We start from the raw sequence: 12164 nt of genomic DNA on the forward strand, positions 1-12164 counted from the left end.
ATTATTTTCTAAAGAAAAATAATAAAACCTTGTCTTATTATTATGATTTTTTTGGTCAATCCCGGCCTTGCATTTCTGTTTAGGAGAGACAACGACAAGAAGAACTGTCTTGTGGCAGGCTTATGCAAGGTAAAGTATATATTCTTAATTTCTAATGTTCTTATTTTGATGTTAAAATTTTTTATATGTGTATGTGTGTTTATTGTGAGTGTATTTTAATTCATACTAAATATGCTTCTTCAAAGTATATGATCCAAGAATTTTTTCATTTGCAAGTAAAGTTCTTTAAAAATATTTAATATTTATTATTGCTATAAAATAAAATTAAAAATATTTAAAAGAGGAATAAAGCCTCTCTAACTATGTTTAACTTTTGTGAGGCTGAGAAACGCCTGAGGTGTGCTTTAATACAGATAGTCAGGCTGTTTTCTGTTAAGGCTGTGTTCTTCTTAAAAGGTATTTATGTATTAGATAGAAAGCATAGTTAAATTTTATTGATGTTAATATTATTAGAACACAAAAAGCAGTCTGTTTTCTGGTATATTCTGCCAACTTGAAATGATTTGATTTCAGAAAACTATGATAGTGTTGCCTTGAGCCATTGAGTGGTTAGTTCAGGATGGCAGACCTGCCAATAAGGGTCCTCCTTTTTTGTATGAGTTCCTCCAGTTCCATTCCACACTGGGACAAGGCAAGGAACTTCAGGTTGCAGTTTCTAAGGATCTGCTTCTGTTCTGATTTATGCTCATACCATAGCTTCAACAGGTAAAGTTGCTTGAGAGATAGAGTTGCCCAAAAGGTATCAGGGTTATGTGTCTGCCACTGTCTGCCTGAAAAGCAAAGGAAATGTATCAGAATGTGTTGATATTTCTCATAAAACAAAACAAAACAAAACAAAACAAAGCAACACAAACCCACTGCTGTCAAGTTCATTCCAACTCAGCAACCCTATGGGACAGTTGATTGGTCTATAGGATTTCTGATTCTGGAATCTGTGGAAGCAGACAACAGCCTCATCTTTCTCCTGTTGAGCAGCTGGTGGGTTCGAACCGCCAACTACTGCTTAGCTTGCTGTACCAGCAAGACTCCTTTAATATCCCTTGTTATTGTTGTTAAGTGCCCTTGAGTTGGTTCAGACTCAAAGTGACCTATTATAGGGTTTTCAAGGAGAAGCTGGTGGGTTGAATTGCTGATCTGACCTTAGCAGTCCAGTGCTTATCTTACTAAGACTCAATTTACTATCCCTTGTTGTTGTTGTTAAGCGCCATTGAGTCAGTTCTGATTCATAGCGACCCTGTATAGGGTTTCCAAGGAGCAGCTGGTGAATTTGAACCACCAACCTTGTGATTCAAACTGATCTTGTGGTCCAGTGCTTATTCTACAGTGCCACTTAGATATATTGAGATGTTACATGTTAAATCTTGTTATTGTAAACTTCTTAAAATGTTTGGCATCTTTTGTTGAATATCATATGCTTAATATTTAATTTGTGTTTCCAATGGCTCACAAAATACCAGTTGTTGTTTTTTTTTTTTTTAACCAAAGTATCTATCCTTTCCATCCTTGGGCTGGCTGGGCAGAGGCCACTGGAGTGTGGAGCTGTTCTAGCTAATAACCTCTAGCTGGTTGCAGCCTCGACTGATTGCCCTATATAAACTTTTCTATATATACACAGTATATATAGAAAGTCCCTGGTTGACTGCTAACTGAAGGGTTGACAGTTTGACCTACCCAGAGATATGTCAGAAGACAGGCAATCTGCTTCAAAAGGTCACAACCTTGATAACCCTAAGGAGTTCAGTTCTGCTCTGTATGTGTGAAATTGCCATGAGTTGACGCTGTCTTGGCAGCAACTAACAATAAGAACAACGTAATATCCTGTATCTGTATCTTCTCTGTATGTTGTTGTTGTTGTTATATGCATTATACATATAAACATCCTATATAGACGTTTCATCATTGTCTATCTGTTGATGTGATGTGAGAATGGAGTCCTGGTGTGGTGCTCTAGGATAAGCACTGACTGCTATCTGCGCAGTAGGCAGTTCAAACCCGCCACCTGCTTCTATATAAGGTCACTGTGAGTCAGAACCTGCTTGACAGAACTTAACAACAATGCAATTATACTGGGATTATTGTTCATTGAAATATTAACACATTTACTTGTATTATTCCTTACTTTCAAATTATGTGGAAATGATTTGTGTGGAAATTTCAGGGCTGTGTTACACTTATAAGGTGAAAAGTTTAGAAGGCTATGTTTCTTAGGTCTCCAACAGTGGATATTGTTGCTTGATATGTGTAATGTGTATATTTATTTTTTATATTTTGAAATGATTTATACTGGTTTTCTAGATCCTTCTTTGAGTGACCATATTGATTTTGTTAATCCTGAACAAAAATCATCTCAGACATCAGACAAAAAATTACTGAAGACTTCAGCATCGTCTGAAATGCTACCCTTATTGGATCATTGGAATGCGCAAAGTAAAAAAGTGTCACTTAGAGAAATAATGTCAGAAGAAATTGCCATACAGGAAAAGGAGAATTTGGTATGAGTTAGTATATTAAGCTACTGTCTTTGATCCTCGTTGATTGTGTGTATTTAATATGTGATTTCTATTTGATTCTGTTATTTCCTACTCAGGAATCTGTATTTAGCCCAGCTAGACTTGTTAAATTGAAAAATGTTTTAAATAGTTTTAAAGTTGAGGTTTTTGCTTGTGGAAAAATAGTTGATACTTCTGTAAATAAGCTACCTATGTTACGTCTGTGTTGTTTTAAATTTAATTTGATAGGTCATTGAGCCTGTTAAGTTTTCTTAAGTTTTATCATTTGCCTCTTTAGTTTTTTATTTCTACAAAAATAAGAATGAAATCTTTCGTTTAGTGATAATTTCACCTCTGAATTAGTAATAAGAAATATCTGTCTTGCAATTACAGTACAAGTAGTGTTCATCTTTAAAGCAGGTCTTTCCCTTTGCATGCATCTCCCTAGTGTTCTTGTTCATCTTATAGACCAGCCTATTGTTTGGCAGAAAATTGAGCCACGGGGATGAGTTCATTCAGTTCCAGGCATGAATGGTGACTAAGTGTCAAAGTCTTGAACTTTTAAGAAAAACCCTAGAAACTTATGAATTGGAATTTAAAAAATGAAATACTTGTCTGACTTCAATTGAACAAATTCAGACAGAAACTCCACTTTATTTTAAACTTTGTATTTATTTATGTTACTTATTTTAACACAGTTATTTAGTTGAAAAGGTGCACTGGTAGCATTGTTGTTGTTGTTGTCAGGTGCCATCGAGTCGGAACCGACTCATAGCGACCCCATGCACAGCAGAACGAAACAATGTCCGATCCTGGGCCAACCTCACTACTGCTGCCACACTTGAGTCCATCAATGATGCCACCTGGCCGATCCATCTCGTTGGGGGTCTTCCTCTTTTTCTCTGACCCTCCACCCTACCCAGCATGACATCCTTCTCCAACGATTGTTTCCTCCGGACAATGTGTCCAAAGTAGGAGAGATGAAGCTTAGCCATCCTGGCCTCCAAGGAGCACTCTGGCTGCACTTCTTCCAAAACAGATCTATTGGTTCTTTTGGCAGTCCATGGTACTTTCAGTATTCTCCTCCAACACCACAACTCAAAGGCATCAATTCTTCTACGATCTTCCTTATTCACTGTCCAGCTTTCGCATCCATATGAGGCTATTGAAAACACAATGGCCTGGGTCAGGCGCACCTTAGTCCTCAAGCTGACATCTCTGTTCTTCAATACTTTGAAAAGTTCCTGTGCAGAAGATTTGCCCAATGCAATACGTCGTCTGATCTCTTGACTGCTGCTTCCGTGAGTGTTGATAGTTGATCCAAGAAGAATGAAGTCCTTGACAACTTCAATCTTTTCTCCATTGATAAGAATGTTGTTTATTGGTCCAGTGGTGAGGATTTTTGTTTTCTTGACATTGAGATGTTGGTAACTTAGTGGGTTATTTATGAGTTGGGCTACTAACCTCAAGGTTAGCAGTTTAAATCTATCAGCTGCTCTGTGGAGAAAGATGAGATTTTCTGCTCCTGTAAAGGTTTACAACCAGAGTCTCTATGAGTGAGAACCTGCTCCATCAGACACAATCACATCACCACCAATTATTTGAAGCAGCAAGGAAATTGGTTTCTTATGTATTTCTTCTTTCTAGCCTTTTTGGGGATTCTTAAAAGTGTCAAAATAAAAGACCTTAGAATTTATTTAGTCTAATTCTCCTGGAAAGAAATCTTTACTTAGATGATAATCATAAAATATTTTTTATACTTTCTTTTTTATTTTAGTGCTCAAAAGATCACATTTATATTTAATTAAAATGCGGGATATGCAAAGATTAATGGAATTCCTTCACCTTCTCTTTGTTCTGCAAGTTATTTTATTAATTAAATTGGAAATATGCTACCATTCCCACCTTGAATCTTTATGTAATCCAAGCAGTAATCTCTTCAACAGAATTTCATGCTTTAAATGTTGGTTCAAACACTCTCTTCAATTTGTATGTATAATAGATTGGAAAAGGAATTTTCTGTAAAAATAATGAAGACTTACGTTCAATTCGTGGGATGCTTTTAGTTGAAATGCCATTTTCCACTACCGAAATTCTTGTAATCTACCTTTTCATCCCAATGTAATAATGAGTCAATTAACTTTTTACTTTCCAGCTTGAAAAAACCAAAAGACCAGTTATTTCTGTTTTTCTTTCTGTGAGTTGGGTAATAGAATCTGGACTACTTTGGTCCCAAGGACATCAGAAGGAATTTGTTTTTTTCCTTATTCTGTCCTCAAAGAAGAAATACACTACGTTTTTTTTTTTTTTTTTTTCAACTTGTGAATTGAGTAAAGGTTTACAGACAAGATCATCAGCTTTGTGTTAAAACACTTCATCTCAATTATTACAATCTCCTCCATATATCAACAATTATCCTGCTTCCTCTCTGTGATTCCTATTTTTACTCTACCCACTTTTCGATCCCTTCTCAGCTTTGTCTTTAAGAAAATATTGCCCTTTTAATTTTGAATGATTGACATTTCCATGGTGAGCATACCTTTATAGTGTTGCTGTCCTCCTCTATAAACTGTCTACTGCTTGGCTAAAATTTGGGCCACGAGGGTAAGTTCTTTTCCAGACCTGAACGGTGGTCGAAGACATAGCCTAAGGTTTCTCCAGTCTCTTTCTGACCAGTAAACCCAGTCTTCCAAAGACTGGGTTGTTATTAGGTGCCTTCAAGTCAGCACTGACTCATAGTGACCCTATGCACAACAGAACAAAACACTGCCTGGTCCTGGCCAACCTCACAATTGTTGCTAAACCTGAGCCCATTGCTGCTGCCAACGTGCAAATCCATCTCATTGGGGGTTGTCCTCTTTTTCTTTGACCCTCCGCTTTACCAAATACAGTATCTTTCTCCAGGGACTTCTTCCTCCTGACAATATGTCCTAAGTATGCAAGGTAAAGTCTGGTCAAACTGGCTTCCAAGGAGCACTCTGTCTTCCAAGGAGCACTCCAAGGAGTACTTCTTCCAACACAGATCTGTTTATTCTTTTGGCAGCCCATAGTACCTTCAGTATTCTCCTCCAACATATTAACTCAAATGCATCAATTCTTCTGTGGACTTCCTTATTCACTGTCCAACGTTCATAAGCATATTACGTTGTCGAAAGTACCATGGCGTGGGTTAGGCGTACCTTAGTCCTCAAACTGACATCTTTGAACTCCCTAGAGAGGTCTTGTTCTGCAGATTTACCTAATGCAATATGTTGTTTGATTTCTTGACTGCTGCTTCTATGAGTGTTGATGGTGGAAACAAACAAAATGAAGTCTGTGACAACTTCAATCTTTTCTCCATTTATATGGATGTTGTTTATTGCTACATGGTAAGGATTTTTGTTTTCTTTAAGTTGAGGAGCAACCTATACCGAAGGCTGTGGTCTTTGATCTCCATCAGTATATATTTTAAGCCCTCTTCCCTTTCAGCAAGCAAGGTTGGATCATCTGAATTTCGCAGGTTGTTAATGAGTCTTCCTCCAATCCTGATGCCTTGTTTTTCTTCATATAGTCCAGTTTTTCAGATTATGTGCTCAGCCTACAGATTGAATAAGTATGGTGAAAGAATACAACCCTGGCTCACACCTTTCTTAATTATAAACCATTCAGTGTTCCCTTGTTCAAACAACTGCCTCTTGGTCTATGGACAGGTTGCTCATGATCACAATTGCGTGTTCTGGAATACTAATTTTTTGCAACGTTGTCCATAGTGTGTCATAATCCATACAATCGAAAGCCTTTGAATAGTCAGTAAAGCACAGGTAGATATCTTTTTGGTATTCTGTGCTTTTAGTAAAGATCCATCTGACATCAGCAATGATATCCCTCGTTCCACGTCCTCTTCTGAATCTGGCTTGAACCTCTGGAAGTTCTGTGTCAATGTATCGTTGCAGCCATTTCTATATTACCTTTAGTAATACTTTACTCACATGGGATATCAAAGATATTGTCTGATGATTTCTGCATTCCATTGGGTCACCTCTCTTTGGAATAGACACAACTTCCATCAGTGGGTCAGATGTTGTCTTCCAAATTTCTTGGCATAGATAAGTGAGTGCCTCCAGTGCCGCCTCACTTTCTTGAAAAATTTCAATTTTTATTCCATCAATTCTGATGCCTTGTTCTTTGTCAATACCTTCAATGCACCTTGGACTTCCTCCTTCAGTATCAGTAGCTTTTCAGTAGGGTTTTGTTCAATTTCTAGGTATTTGATTTTGTTTCCTTAATCTAACTATTGTTGATGTCTAATTTTACAGCATTGTTATCTGAGAAAATGGTTTGTAATATTTTGATGATTTAAAATTTATTGAGACTTACTTTATGGTCTGACATATGGTCTATTCTGGAGAATGTTCCATGTGTACTGGAAAAGACTGTAGTGTGCTGTTGTTGGGATGAGTGCTCTGTATAAGTCTATGAGATCATGTTGTTTGATTGTGTTGTTTAGTTCCTCTGTGTCTTTGTTGAGTTTCTTTCTGGTTATTCTATCCTTTTTTGAAAGTGTTGTATCATAACCTCCTACTGCAAATCACAAGGTCGGCAGTTCAAACCTACCAGCTGCTCCTTGGAAACCTTGTACAGGGTTGTTATGGGTTGGAATCGACTTGATGGCACTTAACAACAACAACTATTATGGTAGGGTTGTTTACTACTTCAATTCTAGAGTCAGATTTATGTATTTTGAGGCTCTTTCATTAGGAGTTAGATATTTATTATGGTAATTGCCTCTTGTTCACTTGACCTTTTAATCATGAGATAATACCCTTTTTTGTCTCTTATGCTTGTTTTTGCCTTAAAATCTTATTTTATCGGAAATCAATATTGCCACTACTGCTCATTTTTCATAGTCAATAGTTTGATATGTTTTTTTTCAACCTTTAATTTTTAATCTATGTTTCCTTTTATTTGTAAGGCATATTGAAGATCCTGTTTACTTATCCATTCTGTTATTCTCTGTCTCTTGACTCATTTAATCCACTGACATTCAGCTTAATTATTGATAGGTAGGAATTGATTGCAGTCATTTTGCATGATTTTTGCTGTGCTGCTGGTTTCTTTGTTTTGCATTGTTGCCTGTGCTGAGTTTCATTTTTTGTGCTTTTTCTTGTTAATTTCTTCGTGGTTTTAATGTTTACAAAATCTGTATGGATTATCCTTTTCTTGATTTTATTCTAAAGATATATTGTTTATTTGTGGTTACCCTGTAATTTCCTGATTTCTTCCCCATTTTAAAAGAGTCTTTTTTTCTTGAACTCTACTTGACTTCTTCGCCAGTTGGAATTCTGTCACTATACTTTTTTCTGTTTTGCTTTTTAGTTTTCTTCATTATAGATTGATAGCTCTGATTCCCTATTTTCGCTCTTGTAGTTATGTTTTACTCTAGATACTTCTATATCTGGATTGAATTCTGGGTGATGTTGCCATGCATGTCAATCTCCGGTTGTTGTCTGCTATTGTTAGTTCTGAGTCCAAAGGACTCTGTTTAGTTTTTTTTTTTTTTTTCTTTCATTAGCTTGGTTTTTAAAAAATTCTTTTAATTTTTGTTTACCTGGAAATGTTCTATTTAGACTGTCATGTTTGAGGGACAGTTTTGCTGGGTGTATGATTCTTGGTTGGCATTTTTTTTCTTTAAGAGTTTTGTATATGTCTCCCCATTGCCTTTTTGCCTTCATGGTTTTTGCTGAGAAATCAGAGCTTAATCTTACTGATTTTCCTTTATGGGTAACATTTTGTTTTTGCCAAGCTGCTTTCATTATTCTTACCTTGTCTTTGATTTTGGAGAGTTTATGATATGTCTTGGTGCTTTTCTTTTGTGGTCTATACTGTTTGGGGTTCGTTCAGCTTCTTAAATCCTCATCTTTCATGATGTTAGGGAAATTTTTTCACGGTCTTTTCTGTGGTTTTCTTTGTCTCTTCCTCTTCTGGAATTCTATTCACTCTTAGGTTATTCCTTTTAAAGTTATCCCACATGGATCTTATGCTTTCTTCCAATTTTTCATTCTTTTTTCTGATTGTTCTTATAGCTTATAAGCATTGAAAGATTTATCTTCAACTCCCTAATTTTGGCTTCCACTGATTCAAATCTGTTCCTTTGCCCTTTCAGTGTATTGCCGATTTCTAGTATCCTAGTATTAATTTTCTGGATTTTTCTTTGCAGATATTGTCTCCAATAATTTATCTATTTTGTTTGATTCTTCCTGTAGAAGTTTTCTGAATTCTTCCTTTTTTTTTCTTTTTAAGGAAAGTTTTTTAGAACTTTCTGTCAGTCGCTTTGAGGTACCTAAATACCATTCTCCTGAATTGTTTTTCAGGTAGTCCAAGTGCCTCTTTTTCTGCAAAAACATTTCTAGCTTTGCCTTTTGGTTGTTTATTTGAGCTACTCTGTCTTGTTTCTTCATGTGAACAGAAATTGTTTGTAGCTTTCAAGGCATTGTGGTGGTGTTGTATTTGTATTAAGTTGATGAGTGTATGTTTATGTATTCTTAGGCTCTCACTAGCTGACTCCTGGTGAGTGTGATTAAGCGATGAGCTTAAGTTCCAGTCTTTGTTAGCTGTGCATACATTTCAGTTCAGCATGCATTTAGCTGATTTGGGTTCTTGTTCTGGTGTATAGCAACTGGTATTTATTCTAGCCCAATAGGTGGGATTGTAGAGAGTACAGCTGAGGCTTGGCTGTATGGCCACAGTTGGTCTCTCCTGTCCTGTGAGTCAAAAAGAGAAAATACTCACAAGAGAGAAGGAAAACAAACAAACCAGCCCACAATAGTGAAAAAGTAAAATAGTAATAAAGAAGTTATAATAAAAAAACAAAACAAAAAACAAACTGTTGCTTTCTCTTCACCAGTAGGCGGTATGTTTTTGCACCACCTAATTCATTGGACTGCAAAATCTGTTCGAACTACAAGGTCAACGGCTGAAGCTCACCAGTCACTCCTCGGAAACCCTATATGGGTATGGGTTGGAACTGACTTGATGACACTTAATGATGACCACAACAACACTGACCTCTTCACAGCTGCTTGAGAAAGTTCAAGATGGTCCCACTACACCTGTCTGCTGCTCCTCACTGATGACCAGTCTTTCTTCTTCTCTCTCTCTCTCTCACTCTCTCCTCTGCCACACACAGCTGTTCAGCTGCTTCTACTGAGAGCTTGTCCAAAGTTTGCCAGGGCCAAGTTTGCAGATTTGAAGCAGGGCCTGCCCAAATGGAGTTATTGCAGGTAGCTCCTTTTTCCTCCATTGGGGTTCACAACCTTGGTATCTACCTCTGAGTGACTCCAATTGCCTGGAAAGTGGAAGCTTCCCTGAGGGTGTACACTTGTGGAGTTCTGCCTTGCCTCTGACCACCAGGGTAGTGTGGGGAACCAGAGGGAAAAAAAAATCGCACCTTTGTGTCTGAGAGCCGCAGGTAGCTTTCTACAACACAAATATGTTTTCTTGTTTCTGAAGCCACTCATAAACATTCAAAATGGCTATGGCAGTTTCCGTGGGCTGCGGCAGCTTAGCAGTCACCTCCTCTCTTGTCATGTCTGCTTAACTCTCCCAGTAAGCACTCTGTCCTCTTCTCTGTCCTGGAAGCTCAGAGTTCCAGGACCATCCTGTACATCTGTCTATACAGTTTTTCTCATCCTTGTTGCAGAGGGTCTGCATAGCCTTTCTGCCTAGTCTACCATCTTGCCCTACCTTCTCACCCCTACTTTGTACTTTCTTAAGCAAAGGGTATAAAACAAACGTTAGGCATAATAATGTATGAGTAGAGTACTCAAGTCATAACTAAGATTATGAATTTTCAGTTCCATGAGTTTTTAGAAACCTTAGAATTTATAGTTTAGAAACTGACCTAGTAGATTGCTAATAACTCTGACCACTCAATTTTTTGTAAATGTAGATTACAATGCATATTTTACATAAAACTTATAGTATCTTTAACTGTAGAGGAGATTTATTTCCATCACTCTTGTGATGTGTACTGTGTTCAGCTTTATTATGTTAGATGCTTTTAAGTCGCTTCTGACTCATAGTGACCCCAAGTACAACAGAAGGAAATCCTGCTGGATTCTGTACCATCCTCACAGTTGTGTCATTGTTATGGTAATCTCAGGTCTCTCTAGGGTTTCTGAGACTCTCAGTCTTTATGGGAGCAGAAAGTCTCATCTTTCTCCTTCACCAGTGGAACTGCTGGCCTTCTCTAGCTTGTAATCCACTCTACTATTAGGGTATGATTTACAGATGTACAAAATAGTTGAAAATGAAGGAAGCTTTGTTTGTTTATTTTGTTGGCCAAGCAAAAGAGTACTTTGGAACTTGTATTTCCAGGATGACTCCCCTACTAACAAACTTTAGGGTTTATATGGGTAGGGAATTGTGAAAAAGGGTCTCAACTGGGGAATGGACTCTGAAGCTGATTGGATGAAGCAAACAAGGTTGTTAATGGGCAGCTTTATTTTTTCAAATTTGTATTGTGACTTATGTGATAATTTACATGGGAGAACATTAGCTTTGCATTCATCCTGTCTTATTTCATTTCATTGCAATGATTACAATCCCCTGCATGCATCATTAAACTACCAAAGGGTACACCCTGCAAGGCTGCCCCCTGGCCCTCAACACACAAACTCTTTACCTCCCTGAGTCCAGAGTCCCTAGCTGCTCCATCTCTCCACGTCGTCATCTCTGTCTGGGCAACTTTTTTTTTTTTTTTCAGCAGCTACTCTTTCTTTATTGTTGTTGTAAGTATATCTATCACACAACTTTTGGTAACTTAACTTTTTTATAGCTGTACAGTTTATTGATAATAATTATAATAATCAGCTTTGCAACCCTAGCCCTAATCAGTGCAATATTCCACCACTGTTAACTCCCTCTTTGTTTCTCACTCCTGCCCCTGGTAACCACTAAAAAACTTTGTTATCTAAACATCTGTCTTTACGTATTTTTTGTTTTTTTTTAGTGTTTTATTGTGAATTATATGATAGTTTACATGGGAGAACATTAGTTTTACATTCATCCTATCGTATATCGTATCACTGCCATGGTTACAGTCCCCTCCATGCATCATCAACCAACCAAAGGGTATACCCTGCAAGCCTGTCTGGGCAGCTTTTGATATGCACCTGCTTTTAGGATTTTTGTGGACTTAAGATTTCTGCTGAGTGGATAAAATAGTGGAATTCTTCTCTTCCACCCCCCTCAGCAATAGTTCATCAAAAGGGCAACTTGGCCTAATCTGGGCATGTGCAAACTGTTTGATCTAGTTTGAATCTGTTCTTTGCCTCTATCTTCCTGCACTTCTTAAAAGAAGGAAGTTAGTATTGTCTCAACCAATTATGCCATTTAGCAGTTCTCACTCTGTTTGAGCCCATTGTTGCAGTCTCTGTGTAGTCCATCTAGTTGAGAGTATTCCTCTTTTTTGCTAATCCTAAAGGAGCTCTGGTAGCATAGTGGTTATGAATCGGGCTGCGAACCTAAGGTCAGCAGTTTGAAACTACCAGCCGCTCCGCGGGAGAAAGATGAGGCTTTCTACTCCCGTAAAGATTTACACCCTTGGAAACCCTGTACAGGGTCGCTATGGGTCTG

The 12164-nt window shown here is 37.5% G+C and overlaps 1 protein-coding gene across 1 annotated transcript in view; it reads left to right on the forward strand.

Moving 5' to 3' along the window:
* The window catches only part of N4BP2 (NEDD4 binding protein 2), a 177160-nt gene that overhangs the window by 80858 nt on the left and 84138 nt on the right, over positions 1 to 12164 (forward strand). The window contains exons 9-10 of the mRNA XM_006873224.1: positions 84 to 129; positions 2356 to 2552. Of these exons, the coding sequence (XP_006873286.1) occupies positions 84 to 129; positions 2356 to 2552 (243 nt within the window). The remainder of the gene's footprint in view (positions 1 to 83; positions 130 to 2355; positions 2553 to 12164) is intronic.

The sequence above is a fragment of the Chrysochloris asiatica genome, unplaced genomic scaffold (genome assembly GCF_000296735.1).
Source record: "Chrysochloris asiatica unplaced genomic scaffold, ChrAsi1.0 scaffold00230, whole genome shotgun sequence".
NCBI lineage: Eukaryota > Metazoa > Chordata > Mammalia > Afrosoricida > Chrysochloridae > Chrysochloris > Chrysochloris asiatica.